Below are 20871 nucleotides of genomic sequence, written 5' to 3' on the forward strand. Positions count from 1 at the left end.
TTGGGGTTTTCTATACACATTATCATGCAGTCTATAAACAGGGATAATTTCATTTCTTCCTTTCGAGTTTTGATGCCTTTTACTTATTTCTCTTGCTTGTTTACACTGGCTAGGACTTCCAGTACTATATTGCATAGAAGTGGTGAAAGTGGACATCCTTATCTCATTCCAGATCTTAGAGGAAAAGTTTTCAATTTTTTCCCATCTAGTATGATATTAGTTGTGGGTTTTTATATATGGTTTTTATTGCATTGATGTGGGTTTTATATATGGCTTTTATTGCATTGACATACCTACACCTTCTGTTCCCAATTTGTTGAGAGCTTTACTATGAAGGAATGTTAAATTTTGTCAAATGCTTTTTCAGCATCTATTGGAATGATCATACAGTTTCTGTCCTTCATTCTGTCAATGTGATACATCATGTTTATTGATTTGCATATGTTGAAACATCCTCACATTCCTGGATTAAATCCCACTTGATGATGGTGAAAAATCTTTTTAATGTGCCGTTGAACTGAGATTGCTAGTATTTTGTTGAGGATTTTTGCATTTATTATATCAGGAATATTGGCTGTAGTTTTCCTTTTTCATTGTGTCCTTGTCTGATTTTGGTATAAAGGTAATGCTTGCCTTGTAGAATGAGTTTGAATGTATTCCCTTCTCTTCAATTTTTAAAGAACAGTTTTAGTGGAATTGGTGTTAGTTATTCTTTAAATGTTTCATAGAATTCAGTAATGAAGCTATCAGTTCCTGGGCTTCTCTTTGATGGAAGACTTTTTACTGATTTAATATTATTATTTGTTACTGATCTCTTCAGGTTTTCTGTTTCTTCATGGTAGGTTATATGTGTCCAGAAATGTGTCCATTTTTTCTAGTTTATCCAATTTGTTGGCGTATAATTGTTCACAATAGCCTTTTAGGATCCTTTATATTTCTGTGGTATCGGTTGTGGCATTTCCTTTTTTGTCTCTGATTTTATTTATTCTAGTTTTCTCTACTGTTTTTCTTAGTCTGACTAAATAGATGTAACAGACATTTCCAGAACATTCCACTCAACAGCTGCAGAATATAGATTCTTCTCAACTGCACATGGGACATTCTCTAGGATAGATCATACAGTAAGTCACAAAACAAGTCTTACAAAATTTAAGAATATTAAAATCATTTCAAATATCTTTTCTGAGTACAATGGTATAAAACTAGAAATCAATATAAGAGAATTTTCAAAAACTTTACAAACACATGGAAACTAAACAACATGTTTAGTGTTTTTTTTAAAAAAAAAACATAAATGAATGTTTATTTTTGTTCAAATTTTCTGCAACTTTGGAGGTGATCATATAGTTTTTTTCCATAGAGAATGTTAATGTTTTCATAATATCAAACCAACTTTGCAGTTCTGGGATAAACACCACTTCATACTAATGAATTTTAAAAATATGTATTTTGTGTGATAGTATTTTATTTAGGACTTTGTGTATATGCTTCTAAGCAAGCTTGGTTTGCAGTTGTGTGTATGTGTGCAAAATCTTTGTCATTATTAAATATTAGTAGACAGTTAAAAATCCTTACATATTTAAGAAAATTCTTTACTATGAAAGGCCAAGATTAACAAATAACAAAACGGAACTTGGAGGAAATGGAGATAAGCCAAAGGAAAACCATATTTAAAGAACAAACTTTAATATTTTCAGAGAGACAAGAAAATATATTACTTCAGGGCATAATAAAAATAACTTGGAAATTAAAAATGAATTAACTAAAGTGGAAAAGACAATATCAGGGTTGGAAAATGATGAAGTGTTACCCAGAATGTAAAACAAGGAGCTAAATAAATAAAAATAGAAAAAAAAATAGAAGAATTTGCAAATTAGTCTAAATTAAAGTAATAGAATATCTATAAAATGACAATAAACAGACACTCTTTAAAATGAGAATAAAAAACAAAAATAATATTTTTGGAAATAAGAAAGTATCTGAAAATAGAATGATATGAAGTTCCAGATTGAAAGGGCCTACCAATTAATTACTCAGCAAAATGGAGACAGAAATGCCTTAACATTTGGGAGACAATGGCATTATCTCCTAAATTTCTCTACTGAGTCAAACAATTATTCAACTATGAGGATAAAATAGATATTTTCAGACATGTAAGGCCTCAAGATATTTCCTGCCATGTCACTTTGTCTGAGATCTCCTGGAAGAAGTGGTCCTCCATAAAGAGAACATATAGTACTTTGTGCTTTAGAGAAACAGAATCCAGCTAAGGAAAATGGTGGAAGGCATCTCCAGATCTCCAGACTGATGATAAATGGAAATCCAATGCTGGAAATTGTGCATTTGCCATATTTAAGCAGAAGAGCAAGTTCCAGGTAGATGGTCTTTAGGAAGGAGATTTCCTAATATGTTGAATGCATTGAAAATGCATTAATGTGAGAATGCATTAATTGTCACATAAATGAGAATTTAAAAACATATTAATGAACGACATAAAGAACTTTAACTAAATGAATACAAATAATTGTTTTTTGTACTATTCACGGACTGATAATGAATAACAACAGAATTTAATTTGGAAAATGCAAGCGTGAAGGGGATCATTGAAAATTTGTTAGGATCGATGTAAGGTTCTTTTGTGAAGAAATGAATGTTGGAATTTGAGTATTTTGGAAAGTAAGTTGGATGATAGGAGGTAATTGCCAAGGGAGTAGGATGCTTTCAATTGGGAATATGGAGGCATAGCAATTATTAGCAATGACAAGTCTAGGTTATGATTACAGGAATAAATAGTGACGTAAGGATGGAATACAAGAGCTTTGGAGGAGAGGAAGTCAAAGAACTGAGAGAAGGGACGTTAAACGGATCATCTATATCAATACTAATACCAAGAATCAAAACAGGAAGAGTTCTGGCAAGAGTAAGAGTTAACCCAGAACTAAACTCTTCAGGGAATAAAGCAGAGTGACCCAGGGCTTTGTGGATGACTGCAGCAAGGAGGGATACTGGGAAGGATAGCCCGAGGACATGATATTTGAAGCTGGGGGTTCTTAGGGAGGAGGGCGGTGCAATGGTTGGAAACCAATGGTACCTGGAGTCGGGGAGGGAAAACAACCACCATGTAAGTGAGCTGTTAGAGAAACTATGTCCCAAGGGGAGAGTTGAGCAGCAGGCAGTGGGGACAGAGGATTGAAAGTCTAGGGAAAAGTACGAAAATATTAGAGCTCATCGCCTTCACCATCTATACCTAAGGTTTAAAAAAAAATAATGAAAATTCAGTGAATTCTCTCGAGAAGCCATCCTTCAGTCCTCAGGTTGGCTAAGAGCTCCTGTCCTGTGGTCTGCTGTGCATATCTTTGTCTAGCATTACCATATAAGAAGTGACCTTTAGAGGTTCTGCTCCCTCAACTCATCTTTTTTTTTTTTTATTTTTGAAACAGAGTCTTGCTCTGTCACCCAGGCTAGAGTGCAGTGGCACAATCTTTAGAGGTTCTGCTCCCTCAACTCAACTGTTAAGCCTTGAAGGGTTAACATAATGCAGTTCTGGGATAAACACTACTTCTAACTTTGGTAGAAATGGCAAGCTGGAGAGAGAAAAATTATGTTTCCAAGGAAGATTGTAGCATACGTGTTATTAGATTGCAACCCTGACCATTAAATTGTTTTTGAGTTTTTATTATTTTCCTAAAATTTGAATTGAATCCCCAGTGAAATAGTTTTCACCACGTATCTCTCATATCTTTATTTCTTCCAAGAAAAACAAAAGCATACAGCTTCAAAAACTAGAGATAATTCAACAAGCAATGGAAGTTATACAAATCAGTGACTTGACTGGGATCTATCTAGGAATGAGCCTTCCTTGGGAAGCCAAGGGATGAAGGATGCCTATTATTCTAACCTAAGCAGAGTTTGATCAACAATGCTTCCATGGGAAGATTTTTGATCAAAGAGGGGAGAAAAGAGAGAAGAAAAATAGCTCAGAGTAGTGTGAGCTCTCTGAGGTATGCAAACTTTATTAGGCCCAGAGAGATATGAGTATGTGACTTCAGCCATGCTCCCCACCTCCCACCCCCAACTGCACTCATGCCTAGGGCAATTGTTTAAAGTCATTTTGTTTCTGACTAGCTACCTCACTCGTTATCTTCAGGTTCTCGAACATTATGAGACAGATACCATGGATAGCCAATCAATAGCTTATGTTATTTTAATGTAATTCTTGCTAAACAACTTAGAAACTGCCTCCTATTTTCTTTTAAAAATCTACATACAACTGCTGCTAATCAGAGTATATATTCAGAACAACTTGAATCTATGGTCCCACAATGTGATCCTCAAACGCTGCCCAAATAAAGTATTTACTTATATTAATTATGACTCAGCACGTTTTTAGGTCAACCAGCAAAAGATCTTGCAGGTAGAAGACGGACAGTATATGTTTCTTGGATTAGATTCACGACTACGCACTATAATTATTTCTCTCTCAAAAATATGAATCGTTGGAAGTCAAAAAAGTGTTTTATTTCTCCTTGAACCATATTTCTGAGAAAATAATAGGTATACACAACATGATTTGAAGCATAAATTCACCAAATGGACTCATTTGCATTTCATCCAGGAATTTATCTCAAGTGAAATAGAATTCATTTGGCCAACAGTAACAGGATAACATATTTTTCCATCATCTATTGCTGTCTAACAAACTACCCCAAAATTTAGTGACTTAAACATAACATAGTGACTTAAACTTAACAATGTATTATTTTTCACAATGCTGCAATCTGGGTTGGGCTCAGCTGAGCTGTTCTTCTCTATGTCACATCTGCTGCAGCTGTTCACTCACATGTTTGAAGCTGGGTTGGTTAGAACATCTGGGGCCTGGCCAAGCATCTCTTTCTCTCCTGTTCTCACAACCTGCCTAGCTTAGACTTCTTTACAGTAAGGTGATCTCAGGATATTTGGGCTTGTTACCTGGTGTCTGGCTCCCAAAAGAGGAATTGGAAGCTGAAGATCTTTTAAGAACCGGTCTGCAACTGGCAACAGTGTCACTTCCACTGTGTTCTTTTCATCAACAGCAAATCACAAAGTCAGCCTACATTCAAGGACAGAGAAACTACATTTTATCTGTTGATGTGAGAAACAAAATGCACATGGAAGTAAATGGCTTTGTGAGGAGGTGGTGGAAGAATTGATGGCAGCTTGGAGACTAGCTCCACAATGTCTACAGCTAGACTTTCCATTTCCTGTAAGCCCTGTTCAAACTATTAAAGTGATCAAATTCACTTTAGGAGACAACTAAATAACTTAAATAGTTTGTATATTAGTTCCTGCACAAATCTCACATTAGATTGTAATTTCCGATGTTGGAGGTAGGGCATGGTGGGAGGTGATCTGATCAGTGGGGTCAGGTTTCTTATGATGGTTTAGCACCATCCCCTTGGTGTTGTCCACACGACAGTGAGTGAGATCTGGTAGTTTAAAAGTGGGTTGCATCCACCCCTGTCTTGCACTTGCTTTCACCATGTGATGTGACTGCTCTCTTTTTGCCTTCTGCCAAAATTGAAAGCTTCCTAAGGCTTCCCCAGGAACAGATGCCACTCTGCTTTCTGTACGGCCTGTGGAACCATGAGCCAATTAAACCACTTTTCTTAGAAATTGCCCAGTCTTGGGTATTTCTTTATAGCAATGCAAGCATGGCCTAATACAATAACTTCAGATGCAGTTTCGAGGTCTGCATCAAGATCTCTGAAACTTCACAAGGACAGCTTCCAAACCCCCATTCACTTGAATATAGTTCCTTTCAATGGTTATTGAACACTTACCAAAAACAACACCTTATTATTAGCCTTTTTGATTCGTTCAACCTCATTTCTCCAAAACCTCCCAGGTCTCCTGCCCTTGTTCTTATTACTTGGCCTGTTGCCACATGACATTGTAAGCCGGAAGCATCACGTGTCTGGAGTGTCTGTTTCACTGCTCCTTGTTACCACTCTTGGAATAGGCGTGGCACAAACCCTCATCCTCTCGGAATCCTAGGTAGACTCATGACCAGTAGCAGATACATTTTGGGGGTTCCTTTCTGTCTACAGTTACTAATTCTTCTCGTATCCTCCTACCCTCACCTCAGGTAAACACTTATTTTGCTTTCACGCCAAAGTAAATTTAGTTTTCATTTGTATTTCATGTTACTCTCTCTATATATATGTAGAAGCAGCCTGGAGCTTTGATGTGCTCAGCCGTGCCAGCCTTACCTTTATTAGAATACTGGACTCTTGACGGAGGATGTTATCTAGACTTAACCAAGATGGTTTCTAGACAAAACTCGTTATGACTATTGTGGTCTCAGAGTGTTTGAAGTATTGAATGGTTTCAGTTGCTGTAGCAAAGGAACAATGGAGTTTTCAATTATATGTTATATTCTGAAACTGTCTTTCAATAGGAACAAAAAAACCCCAGTAACTTTAGACATTAAATGTATTTTCCTTTGTGTATCAATAAATTATTTCTTTATAAAATTGGCATTGGAGAGGTAATTTTTCTTTTTCAAAATTAGAAAGTTAATCACAAAATAGGCTTTAGTGTTAATCTCAAAGGTCACACTTTTGGGGGTTGGTTTTACAAGAAGAAAAACAAAACCCACAGTTGAGAAATTGAGTTGAGAGTTAATATTCTTCACAGGAAATTCCTGTAAAGGAAACCAGCTTACTCACTCTTTCAACTAAACCCAACCACAAACTTTATCTCGTCAAGGAGGTTGGTCAGAGAAGAGTTTTAGATGCTTCTTCTTCAGAGCATTTCCTAGGAAAGAGGTAGTTTATTTGATTTTCCTCTGTGTGACCATCCATTTCACAATGTCAATGGTCATTTACAAAATGAGGTTTTCCTTTTTCATCCAGTTATAACTCATTATTTTTGAGCTGATGCGCGTTACATGGCTACTGTGTCTTCTCCAGGTATCTCTCTGGATAGGAAGAAATATAGTAGAACCCTTTGAAAACGGATATTCTCACATATTTTCCTTCAGATACAAAAGCCGGCAGTCACTGAAATAAGGACTTGAAGTTCCTTCCTCTTTTTTTTATGTCTTAAGAGCAGGAAATAAAGGTAAGAGAGTGGTAATTTTTTTTCCCCCCACTAGATTTCCTAACCAGAAAATATAAGTTGGGAAAAGAGTGTAAATAATTTTAAAAATGAATTGCTAACACAATTACTTTTCAAGAACTATTTTAGAATAACAAATGGGTTATTTACTAACAGAATTTTCATCTCCATATATATGGAGTCTTCACTAAAAAAAGAGGTGGTTATAAAATAAACCTGTTTATAGTGCTTTGAGCATTTTACAGGAAGGGCTAAGAGCAGAGAAATTCAAGATGTTTGCCAAATTTGAATGCCCATTTAAACTCAACTGTGACATCTTTGATGGCAGGCATTACGGCTTCATTTTCCGTTATCCCTAGACAATGGGGTCTAAAGCCACCACGGACCATCTGAGAATCATAATGATACTAGTTGAATTAAATACTGTCACTATTACACGAGACCAAATCTCTGTCTGCAGGTGTTCTCTGTGTAAAGTGGTTTAAGTCTGCCTTTGATGGTGATATTTCTCTCCCTGGGCCTCAGATCCCTGTTGACACTGCTTTCTCCAGCACTTTCATCTCTCTTCCCCGTTTCCCACCACAAAGTTTTGTGGGGAAAGTTTAGTTCATTATTTCTCCCAGAGACAGCTGAAGGTGTAGACTTGACAACTGAAAGGGAAATCTTCATCCTCTGACAAAAGATACGTGATTCTCCAAAAACGCATCTGGAAAATAACTGAAGAGATTCTGTAGATTCTCCCAGTGCTGTTAGACTCTCAGTTCCTTCTGTGAAGGACAGCGTATGGTGATGAGGAAATCAGAAGCTTTGAGACCCTCTATACCTAGATATGAATCCCCCTGCTAATACTTACCAGGTATGTGATTATCATTGCGAATGGGCACTGCCATTCCAAGCAATGCGAGCCTTGGTTGTCCATCTGTAATACGAGAAGGACAGTGCTCCGCTTCACTTTACAGAAAGTAAATGAGGGCCACATTATTTTATTCCCATAAGCAGAGTCTGAGGCTTGCTTTGGTTTAAGTTGTCCAGTGCTCAATAAATGATGTCCTCTGCATTTGTGTGGCTCCTTCCGATTCAGTGAAGCATGTTAGTGACGGCAGCATGGAAGCCATCACTTAGATATTAGACGGCCTTCAAAAGGTAGATATTAACAAGCAAGCCACACAGTGTGGGCACGTTGTCCCACATAAATGAGACTTCCAGAATGGGCTTGGGCTCACATCGGTCAGTTGCCCACAATGCTGGCAACAGCTACTGTGACTCAGCACTGACCCACCTCCCCAAGCTCTATGCTCATCCCTGAGCAGGGCTTCTCAAAGATGTCTCCTGGATGAGCATGGTGGCTCTGACGCTTGTTTATAATGTAGGTTCCATTGTTCTTCTCCTTGAGAATCTGATTTAATAAGTCTTCGGGAAGCCCAAAAATCTGCATTTGTAATAAGTGTTTCATGTGATTATTATAATCAAGATGATTTGAGAAACACTGTCCCAGAGTGAAAGCTGAAGTCTGAAATCAGCCCCAGGCAGCCGGAGGTCTGAAGCCGGTGGGTGGGTGGCTGCATCCTAGGCAGTATCTCTCATCTCAAGGTTGGCAGAAATTCCTGAGGGCTGGAGACCGCTGGGCGTCGTGGTAACTAATTTGCTATAGGCTTGGACATTTGGACATAAATTGCAAGATGGTAGAGCTGGAATGATCTTAGCAATCATCTGGTCTTATGATTTACAAGTCAGGGAGCTTTTTTAAAAATTACAAATATCCTGACTTAAACATCAGAAATTCTGATTCCCTCATTCTAAGGTGGAGGAAGTACTGATACAGTCCAGACATTTTATTTTGCAGGTAAGAAAGCTGAAGTCCAGAAAGAGACTACGTGATTTAACTGGAGTCACACAGTAAGTGAATTGCCATAGTAGATTGCAATGTGTTTGCTCTGACGACTCTGGAAGTGTTTGTCATTTCTGAAAAAGTGAGCAGAGATCGTGTTTCAGAAATCATATCTCCTGACCCTAGGAGAGTGCCAGAGGAATAATCTCTGCTCTTCAGGATCTCCCAATCTAGTGGGAGGACAAGGTGTAAGGAACAACTCATCTACTGCAGCACGGTTAAATCCTGAACAAGTCATTACTGAGCTCCTGTTATTAGCTAGGCACCATTCCTGGAGAGAGGCTGCAGGACTCAGAAAGACAAACTCAGTTCCTGCTGGGATGGAACTTATATTCTAGTTGGGGAGAAGTTTTAGGAATAAGATATTTTCAGGCAATAATGTGTGCTAAGACAGAAGTCATCTAAAATGAGAAGCAAGAGAGAGGGTTGTTGGCAAGAAGGGAGGGAGGAGCTTCTTTATCCAGGTGGTCAGGGAACGACTCCCCAAGGAAGAAATCAGAGATAAGACATGAGAGAGCCAAACGCTACAGGGTTTGTCCATGGTGCTCTGGAATCTGTGCTTCATCACATGGGTGGTGGGAGCTGGTGGCGTCTTGGGCATGGAAATGAGATGCTCAGGCTTGCTTCTTAGGAAGATGTGTCTGGTGATGGAGCTGGAGGATTGTTTTTTCAGAGACTTTGTGGACAAGGGAAAGGCAAGTGGGGAGACCATATATACAGAGTAGTATGTGCAAACATTCTCAAATTTTATCAGTAGGAGCTATATCTCTAGATTTCTTAACTGTGAACAATCTGGCATTTTTATTCAATGTGCGTCATTTTTTTCAGGAAAAGTTAAACATAACTCTTTCCAAATTACTCATGGAAATATACATGCTAGGTGAGCACATGAGACAAAAAAGATTAATGAGGGGAAAATGGCATTAAAAGAACACACTACATAGAGCCTAGGGATATCGGGAGCTTAAGATGATTTGTAAGACATGACACAATTGAAAAGGTTGTTCCACACAATTGGAAATACCCATGTAAGTTAGAGGCATGTGAAGGCCGGTTTGGGTAGGACCTGCCCTTTCAAAGCTTCCTGTGTAAGTTGCACTTCGGTCACCGGTTCTGATTTCTTCATTTCCCATTTCTTGATTTACAGAAATGAAGGGGATACGCAGGGCAGAGTTCTGAATCTCAAAACACTCTACTCTAGCAATGGAATGAAATTATTGGAGTGATGACAGGAACATGGGAGAACAATGCTCTATTTGGGCTGGATGTTTCTTTGGCTTGTCTCAGGAGAGAGAATTAAAGGATTTAATATTTCAGGTAGGAATTTTCACTTTTCATGTTAGCACTGTGGGTCTGTGGTCAAACATAAAGTGATGGATAACCTGATATATCAGCAGCATGACATATTAATACACAACCTTTCCATCCTACTGCTAAAAAGGGACTGAGAGGAGAATTATTGGGGTGAACAGCTTTCAGCTGATACCAAGCATTGAGCAGGTACCCTGTTACTGTAGTTGAGTGTTCAGTGAGAGCAGCTGAAGAGGGATGAGCCAGGGTTCTACCGTCTTTTCCAGGAAACCAGGGCTGCTGCTGGTGATGCTGGAGTCCACTGGGAGGGAATTAGAACAGGCACTTCCTTTCCCCTACAAAATGGACAGTGAAGAAGAAAGACACACAAGGAAGCTTAATCTCTTGTTAAATCAAGTACTAGATGTAAATGTAAGCTAGAATTCCATTTTCTAATGTGTTTCCGCGTTGTTCTGTTTATTATGATTTTCAGGTTGTTCCACAAAAAAACTCCTTTGGGCATATTCTACAAGAAGTGAAGAGGAATTTATCTTATTTTGTGATTTACCAGAGCCACAGAAATCACATTTCTGCCACAGAAGTCAACTCTCACCAACACAAGTCCCTGACCACCTGCCCTTCACGGATAGTAAGGACCTACCTGATGTCCAATGGTACCGACAACCTTCGAATGGAGACCCATTAGAGGACATTAGGAAAAGCTATCCTCACATCATTCAGGACAAATGCACCCTTCGTTTTTTGACCCCAGGGGTGAATAATACTGGGTCATATATTTGTAGACCCAAGATGATTAAGTACGTTCCAAATGTATTTCTATCTGAAAATGTTTCCAAATCCTCTATTATCTAGACAAAATATCTATGTTCACAGGATCTTGTTAATTTCCTAGGAGCCCCTACGATCTAGCCTGTTGTGTCAAGATGATTTTAGAAGTTAAGCCCCAGTCAAATGCATCCTGTGAGAATTCTGCATCACATAAGCAAGACCTACTTCTCGGGAGCACCGGCTCTATTTCTTGCCCCAGTCTCAGCTGCCAAAGTGATGCACAAAGTCCAGAGGTAACCTGGTACAAGGTAAGAGTGAATTCTCTAAAATTAATGTAAGAGCATTGTTTTTACGGTATCATCTTCATGGGTTTTTTTCATGGAAAACCGTGTTTGAGAATCTGGGGTCTACAGCTTCCCAAAAACTGGTCCTGTGCCTCTGCAGGAGATCTGACTTTCTAAAATAATCGTGTCCCCTGGGAAGCCACAGAGCTTGATATTCTAATTATTAGAGGCATCCTTTTGATCAACACTAGAAAAACTTCTAAAATGCAAGTATACTACACATGAGATTAGACATAAACCTACTAACATCTGCTAATGTAGGAAGATAGGTTCACTCATTTTCACTGTCTTCGGAAAGCAACAGGCATTGCAAAGGGGAAGAGAGCATCCAACACGTAAGTCTTGAAGGGTTTGTGAAAGATATGGGAGCCTGAAATACATTCTCAAAAGGACAGCTCTTGGAGGACAGTTAGGACAAATCCAAGGTGGACCTCAGTGACAGATGTCTTGTGCAGGTGAGATGATGGAAAGGAGTACAGTGCTAAGAGAAAAAGGGAACAAGAGCAAGTTTCACAATGACTTTGAGCTATGAACCACATGTACGTGAACTCCCATAACAGAAGAACTTCATATTTCCGTCGGGTTTTATAGCGTTTCCAAGTGCTACCAGATGACGAAATGCTGCCTAACCATCTCCTCCAACAGGGCCCCCTGTCAGTTGACTCTTGGGTGGTGGAATCCAGCAGTAGAATCTAAATCGCTTCCTACAATTGCAATAACTATTTGAAGTCCAATAATTTGTCTTCAAAATTATGCACAATTTTGTATTCAACCTCATAATATATGTGTTTGTTAATATAAAAATATCATTCTAAATTGCTACTGATTAAAGTCAGAAAGATGAGTTATGTTTATCTAATGGTTTAATGCATCCCAAATTTTAACAATGAGAGTCTCCTGGGGATACAGTTACCATGGTATGAGGAGACATTTCCCTACTTGATTCCTGAGACTCCATGCTAATAGGAGAACAGATGTTATCACATCCTTTACAGAAATAAATATACAGGGAAGACGAATGGCATGAGGTATGGTCTCACGTTTGTGTTTTTATATGACACTGAAAGAATGCTGGTCTCAATAAAACCCTAATTTCAGAAACATTCATTTCATAACCTCTAAAATGAGGTTAGTAAGAAGAGCCAATAGTTTTGTTCATTATTTTCACTTCTCTCTCAAGAACAAAACTTCCTTTGGTTCAAAGTATCTGTCACCCAGGATGGCAGCTGTCTTCTCTTGGTGGGCTGTTCTCAGGCCAGTAAAGCAGTCCTGTCCCCATTATTTCAGATGAAAATGTGCTTGGCTTTTCAATGATCATACACCTGAAGTGAAAGTTATGGATTTTTACTTTTCGGGCGAGCACATAATAGTTTCCAGCTATCTGCAAATATTACTTTTATAAACTAAACCCTAAAACTGCATGACATTCACAAAAGGAAGCTCTGTTTCACTTCCCTGGGGCTTTGACTGCAAATGTCAACAGGTGTTTAATGGTGGACAGGCAGCTACCCTAAGGATAGGTGAACAATGGCTGTTATTAAAATTGTACCTCAGATACAGATTGGAACAGGTCCTGGTTGTGTGAATTACACATATGTGCATGTGCACTCACACACGCACATGCACACACAAGCACATAGTAACCTGGAAATCACAGACCTTATGGCAGTAGTACATCACTAAAAATGATGGCATTAGGCAGGAAAAAACATCTACTACCTTTTTCCTTCATGCTAACCCCCAGATTCTCAGGTGGTGGGTGGGTCATACCTATGACCCATCTCTGAATAGATGAAGCTGACACCGGCTGAGAGAATGAAAACATGGCTTTATTGAATTCAAATGAAACTGCTGACCAGGGATTACCCACCAGATATGCAGAGTATACAACTGAAATAAATCCCTGGGCTTGGAGCCTCTGGAGCATTCCACAATATTTTTAATTGGCAAATTAAAAACAGGCTTGCAGACTGTTTTGAAAATATTTTCCAACTTCTTTATTTTAAAATTATTTTTAATTAACAAATCATAACTGTATACATTTACAGGATACAATGTGATGTTTTGATATACGTATACAATGTGGAGTGATTAACTTAAGCTAATTAACACATACATCACCTTGCTTACTTATTTTTTGTGGACAGGCATTTGAAACTTACTCTCTTAGTTATTTTGAAATGTGCAATACAATATTATTGGCTATAGTTATCCTGCTATGAAATATGTCTGAAAACTTACTCCTCCTATCTATCTGAAACTTTGTACTCTTTGACCAGTATTTCCCTGTTCACCCTCTTCTCCCCACCAACCATGGCCCCACTAATCATCATTCTACTCTCTACTTCTATGAGTTCAACTTTTTAAAGTTCTATATATGAGTGAGATATTGCAGCTTTTCTCTTTCTGTGCCTGGCTTATTTAACTTAGCATAGTTTTCCAAGTTTATTCGTGTTTGTCCCACATGATGGAATTTCCTTTTGTAAAGGCTGAATAGTATTTCATTGTGTACGTGTACCACATTTTCTTTGTTCATTCCTCTGTTGATAGACACTGAGGTTGATTCCATATCTTGGCTATTGTGAATAGTGCTGCAGTAAGCACAGGAGCGTAGTTAACCCTTTGCTGTATTGATTTCAATCTCTTTGGATATGTACCCAAAAGTGGGATTGCTGAATCATATGGTAGTTCTATTTTTAGTTTTTATTAATGAGTCTTCATAGAGTTTCTCATAATGGCTGTACTAATTTACATTTGTACCAACAGTGTGTAACAGATTTTTTTTTTTTTATAAAAGCCACTCTAACAAATGTGAGGTCATATGTCGTTGTGGTTTCAATTTGTATTTCTCTGATTATTAGTGATACTCAGCATTTTTTCATATAGTTGTTGGTCATTTGCATCCTTTCTTTTGAGAACTACCTTTTTAGATCTCTTGCCTATTTTTAAAATGGGCTATTTGTTTTCTTGCTAATGCAGTGTTTGATTTGTTTATATATTCTTGATATTAACTCCTTATCAGATATATGGCTTGTAAATATTTTCCCCATTTGGTGGGTTGTCTCTTTACTCCGTTGATTGTTTCCTTTGCTACACGGAAGTTTTTTAGTTTTATGCTATATCATTTGTCTATTTTTGTTTTTGTTGCCTGTGCTTTCAAGTTCATATTCAAAAAAATATTTGCCCATAACGATGCTGTAGAGCTTTCCGCCTATGTTTTCTTTTAGAAGTTTTACAACTTTAGATCTTATATTTAATTCTTTAATCCATTTTGAATTGATAGATCATATGTGCTATGAGATACAATTTCATTCTTCTCCCTGTAGACAATCAGTTTTCCTAACATCATTTATTGGAGAGATAATCCTTTCCCCATTGTGTGTTCTTGGCATGGTGTTGTTTTCTTTTGTTTTGTTTTGTTTTGTTTTTTTAAATATATTGACTGCGAATGTGTAGGTGTCTTTCTGGGCTATCATATTCCATTTGTTGATGTGTCTGTTTTTATGCCAGTACCATGCTGTTTTGATTTAAATGGCTTTGCAATATATTTTGGAATCAGGGAGTGTGAAACATCTAGCTTTGTTCTTTTTGCTCAAGATTGTTTTGGTTATTTGGGGTCTTTTGTAGTTCCATATGAATTTAGGGATAGTTTTTTGTATTTCTGTAAAAAATAACAAAAGGGTTGGTTTTGAATGCATAGATCACTTTGAGTAGTAAGGACATTTTCTCAATATTAATTCTTCCAATCTATGGACACAGGATACCTTTATATTTATTTGTGTTTTCTTCCATTCCTTTTGTTGGTTTTTTAAATCATTTTCAGTATATAGGTCCTTTACCTTCTTGGTTAAATTTATATCCAACTATTTTACTATTTTGGTTCCTATGGTAAGTGGGCTTGTTTACTTAATTTCCTTTTCTGCAGACAGTTCATTATCAGTACAGGGAAACACTACTGATTTTTATATGTTGATTTTATGTCCTGCAATTTTAATGAATTCATTTATCACTTCTAACAGTTTTTTGGTGGAGTCTTTAGAGTTTTCTACAGATGAAATCGTGCCATCAACAAATAAAGACAATTTTACTTGTTTTTCTACTAAAATGCTTTTTATTTCTTTCTCTTGCCTAATTGCTCTGGCTAGGACTTCCAGTACTATGATGAAAAGAGGTGGTAAGAATGCACATTCTTGTTTTGTTAATCCGATCTTAGAGGAAAAGATTTCAACTTTTCACAATTGAGTATGACATTAGCTATGGGTTTGTCATATATGGCCTTTGTTGTATTGAGGTACATTCCCTCTATGCTTAATTGGTTGAGGGTTTTTACATGAAGGGTGTTAAATTTTGTCAAATGATTTTTCTGCATCTATTGAGATATGGTTTTTATCTTTCATTTTATTAATGTAGTCTATCATATTTATTGATTTGTGTGTACTGAGTTGCATCCCAGGGATAAATCCCACTTGATCATGGTGAATGATTCTTTTAATGTATGGTTGAATTTGAGGATGAATATTTTGTTGTGGATTTTTGCATCTGTATTTTTCAGGGATACTGACCTGTAATTTTCTTGTAATACCCTTTTCTGGCTTTGGTATCAGTGTGATGCATGCTTCATAAAATTAGCTTGAAGTTTTATTACTGATTCAGACTCCTTATTCATTATTGGTCTGTTTAGATTTTCTATTTCTTTATGATCTTGGTAGGTTGTATGTGTCTAGGAATATAGCTGTTTCTTTTAAGTTATTCATTTTATTGGCATATAATTGTTCATAGTAGCTTCTTATAATCCTTTGTATTTTTGTGATATTGATTGTAATGTCTCCTCTTTCATTTCTGATTTTATCTATTTGAGTTTTCTCTTTTTTCTTAGTCTAGCTAAGAGTTTGTTGATTTTGTTTTTAGTTTTTTCAATAAACCAACTCTTAGTTTCATTCATTTTTCCTATTGTTTTTCTAATCTCTATTTCATTTATTTCTGCTTTTATCTTTGTTATTTCCTTTCTTCTGCAAACTTTGGGCTTAATTTATTACCCCTTTTTCTAACATCTTTTGGTGTATCATTAGATTTTTTATTTGAAATCTTTCCTGTGTTTTGATACAGACATTCATTGCTATAAATTTCCCTCAGGACTGCTTTTGCTGCATCCCACATGTTTTAGTACATTGTGTTTTGACTTTTGTTTGTCTCAAGTTATTTTTTAACTTACTTTTTATTTCTTCTTTATCCCATTGGTTGTTTAGGCGCATTTTGTTTCATTTCTGCATGTGTGCATATTTTCCAAGATATTTTCTGTTTTTAGATTTCTACCTTTATGCCTTTGTAACCCAAAAAGACACTTGATATGATTTCAATTTTCTTAAAGTTGTTAAGACTTATCTTGTAGCTGAACATATCCTTCCTGGAAAATGTTCTATGTGTACTTGAGAAGGATGTGTATTCTGCTGCTGTTGGATAGAATGTTCTGTATATGTCTGTCAGGTCCATTTGGTCAAAAGCATAATTCAAGGCCAATTTTTGAAGTTTATTTTCTGCTTAAATGAGTTGTCCATGGTTGAAATTAAGGTACTGAGTTTCTTACTATTATTGTATTGCAGTCTTTCTCTTTCTTCATTTAATAATTGCCTTATGTATTTAAGTGCTCTAATATTGGGTGCCTATGTAGCTACAATTGTTATACCCTCTTAGTGAATGGACTCTTCATCATTATACAATGATCTTTCTTGTCTCTTTTTATAGTTTTTGACTGAAAGTCTATTTTGTCTGATATAAGTAGAGCTATCCCTGCTCTCTGTTGGTTTTCGTTTGTATGGAATATCTTTGTTCATCCTTTCCCTTCTAGTCTATATGTGTCCTTATTAGTAAATCTCTTGAGGGCAGCATATAGCTGAATTTTTAAAAACCCATTTAACCTTTAAATGTCTTTTGATTGGAGACATATTGTAAATGGTTTGATTAATCCATTTATATTCAAGGTAATTATTGGTAGATAAGCACATGCTGTTGCCATTTTGTAACTTATTTTCTGTGTGTTTTGTAGGTTTTTTTGTTACTTTTTCTCTGTTGGTATCTTCCTTTGTGTTTTGATGGCTTTCTTTGGTGCTACGCTTTGAATCTTTTATGTTTATGTTTTGTGCAACCACTACACGTTTTTGTTTTGTGGTTACTACAAGGCTTCCATAAAACACTTGTAACAGGCTATTTAAGCTAATAACAACTTAACTTTATATACCAAAACTACACTTCCATTTCCTCTCCCCTACCTTTTATGGTTTTGATGTCAAATTTTACATTTGTTGTAGTTTCTATTTGTTAATGATTTATTACAGCTAGGGTTGTTTTTATTAGTTTTGTCTATTAACTTTCATAGTAATGATAAATGGCTTTATATACCACCCTTACATTATTAGAGAATTATGAATATGACTATGTATTACCTACTACCATTGAATTTTTTACTTTCATATTTTTTGTTATTAATTAGCAGGCATTCATTTAAGTTTAAATAATTCCCTTTAACAATTCTTAAAAGTAGACCACGTGGGGATGAACTCCCTTAGCTTTTGTTTGTCTGGGAAAGTTTTAATTTCCCTCTCATTTCTGAAGGACAGCTTTGCTTGGTTGGCAGTTTCTTTGGGTTTTTTTCCTTCAGCACTGAATATATCATCCCACTCTCTCCTGGCTGATAGAGTTTCTGCCGAGAAATCCACTGATAGCAATATTGAGACTTTCTTGAACATGGTAAGTTTCTCATCTCTTGCTACTTTCAGTATTCTTTCTTTGTATTTGAATTTTTGACAATTTGATTATGATGTATCTTGGTAAACCCCTTTTGGGTTGAATTTGATTGGCAACATCTGAGTGTCCTATGCATGAATATTGTCTTTCCCTAGATTTGGGAAATTTTCAGCTAGTATGCCCTTAAATACGCTTTCTGACTTCTTTTTTCTTCCATCTTCTAAACTTCCTATTATGTGATTCTGAGTTCTCTTAAAGGTGTTCCATAACTATAAGTCTTTTTCATTCTTTTTCTTTTTGCCCCTCTGACTAGATAATTTCAAATGTCATCTTTGATATCACTGATGCTTTCTTCTGCTTAATCAAATCTGCTGTTGATATTATAGTTCAGGTATTATATTCTTTATCTGTAGGATTTCTTTATTTTTCAAATAACCACCCTTCAAGGAGAAGGATTTCTATTTAAAAAATTTTTTTTTCTGTTTCTCTATTAAACTTTTCATTTTGTTTGGGAATTGTTTTCAACACTTATTTTATTTTTTTATACAATTTTCTTGTGGTTTCCTAAACTACTTTAAGAGGATTATTCTGAAGTTTTTTCAGTCATTTCTTAGATCTTTACTTCCGATTTCATTATGAGAGCTTTATTAGTTTCTTTTAGTGGTGTCATAGTTCCTTGATTTTTCATAATCATTGGTCCTTGCATTGGTGCCTATGCAGTTGAGGAAACAGCCACCTCTTTTGGTGTTTGTAGACGATCTTTGGTGGTAGCAGACCTTCACTGTTTAGTCTGGTCTGGGATTCCAGGTGGGCTACTTGGTAGCAATCCCAGATAAGCAGACTTTGGTGTTGAGTTTTCTAGGTGGGCTTGGCTGTTTTCTGGGCACTGAGGTCAAGTGGAATTGCTTTCTGTGCTTCACGTTCCAGTGAGACCACTTTCTGAACTCTATTGTAAGGTTGAGTCGCCGGCTGGGCTCTGATTGCCTCTGATCAGGCAAAGCTGCAGACTGTCTTCCCAGATAGTCTACAACTTTGCCTGATCCGAGGCAGTCACAGAGCAATACCCTTCTGTCTTCCATTCACCCACAACATGAAGGAATTGCTTAATTAACTAAAAGGGCACCCAAATGCCCTACATCTGGCTGAGAAATACTGTTGTTAGATTGTGTAGTTCGGCAGGACAACATGCCAGGCTCTGAGGCAAAGTGAGTTCTCTGGGATTGCTGCTTAGCAATTTGGGATGGGCAGGGGCAGAAGCTAGGCTACACAGATGTGTGTGGGCTTGATCTTGCCTCTGGGCCGGGGATAGCCTTAAGCAGAGCATTGAGGCTTGATTGGGTTGCTACTCACCTTCTGGGTCTGGGTGGGGCCAGCTGCTCCCTCTGCTGATAATTGCTGACCTGTGCTTGCCTCCTGGCCCGGGGAAGGCTGTAGGAAAGTGCTGGGGCCTGGCTGGGTCACCATGCTTGGAGATTATTAATTAAAATATTTAATGACTGAGAAAGTCAGAATTAAAGTGAGTTATTTATTATTTATTCTACTAACTTTTTCTATGTATTTTTCTAATTTCTAAAAATGTAATGAAAACACAGCCTTGGCATAAACAGACTTCATCTTAAATAAATAATAGTTACATTTAATGTAACAGCATTTTATGACCTTCAGCTAAGCAAATCCTTGACACAAGTCAAAATTATAATGAAGGGCAGTAGGAAAATCTCTTCTGTATTGGCCTAGGGCACCGAGATATGAGTTTTGACGACATTGCTGTGACCTCCTGTTAGTAGGACTTGCGCCTTGAATAACATTTCCATTGGTGGTTTAAGACAATCTCACTCATGCCACATTCTCTTGCCACACTTCTGACATGACTGCTGGGTTGATATTAAGCCCTATGTGGCATGGAAGCTTTTGTTTGTTTGTTTGTTTGTTTGCTTTAGAGATAGGATCTCATTCTGCTGCCTAGGTTGGAGTGCAGTGGTGTAATCACAGCTCACTGCAGTCTTGAACTTCTGGGCTCAAGTGATCCTCCAGCCTCAGGATCTCAAGTAGTTAGGACTACAGGCAAACACCACTGCACCCAGCTAATTTTAAAATTTTTTGGTAGAGAAAGGGTTTCACCATGTTGCTCAGGCTGGTTTCGAACTCATGGTTTCAACCAATCTTCCCGCGTTGGCCTTCCAAAGTGCTGGTATTACAGGTGTGAGCCATCATGCCAATCACAAAGAAGTTTGTTTTTTAAGATGGAATCTCTTTGTCACCTAGGCTGGAGTGCACTGGCACAATCTTGGCTCACTGCAACCTCCACCTCCCGGGTTCAAGTTATTTTTGTGCCTCAGCCTCCCGAGTAGCTGAGATTACAGGTGTGGGCCACCACACCCAGTGAATTTTTGTATTTTTAGCAGAGATGGGGTTTCACCATGTTGGCCAGGCTGGTCTTGAACTCCTGACCTCAGGTGATCCACCTGCCTCGGCCTCTCAAAGTGCTGGGATTACAGGTGTGAGCCATCATGCCAACCACAAAGAAGTTTTGTACCTATACCTGATATTTCTTCTCATTTCCTGGTTCTTGTAACTGGTACCTGTTGGCATCCTGTGGGCCTAGTGCTGTGGAGAACTGGTGAGCATGGTGAGACTGACTAGATACAAAGATGAATGTGTTTCTAAATAAAGAAGAAGGTAATTTAATGAGTTTCTAAATAGGAAGAAGATAATTTAGAT

General features: G+C 37.3%; 1 protein-coding gene across 2 annotated transcripts in view; it reads left to right on the forward strand.

The window, feature by feature from the left end:
- The first annotated feature begins 5941 nt into the window (after positions 1-5941).
- Positions 5942-20871, forward strand: part of IL18RAP (interleukin 18 receptor accessory protein) — a 33571-nt gene continuing 18641 nt past the window's right edge. Inside the window, exons 1-6 of one of the 2 annotated variants that reach the window (XM_050753548.1) lie at positions 5942-6124; positions 6951-7101; positions 8942-8994; positions 10134-10303; positions 10770-11094; positions 11190-11373. In XM_050753548.1, coding sequence (XP_050609505.1) covers positions 10234-10303; positions 10770-11094; positions 11190-11373 — 579 coding nt within the window. In that variant the 5' untranslated portion in view covers positions 5942-6124; positions 6951-7101; positions 8942-8994; positions 10134-10233. Of the gene's footprint in view, positions 6125-6701; positions 7102-8941; positions 8995-10133; positions 10304-10769; positions 11095-11189; positions 11374-20871 lie in introns of those variants that run through there. The other variant, XM_050753547.1, reaches the window with a different exon arrangement.

This window comes from Macaca thibetana, chromosome 13 (genome assembly GCF_024542745.1).
Source record: "Macaca thibetana thibetana isolate TM-01 chromosome 13, ASM2454274v1, whole genome shotgun sequence".
In the NCBI taxonomy this organism is placed as follows: Eukaryota; Metazoa; Chordata; class Mammalia; order Primates; family Cercopithecidae; genus Macaca; species Macaca thibetana.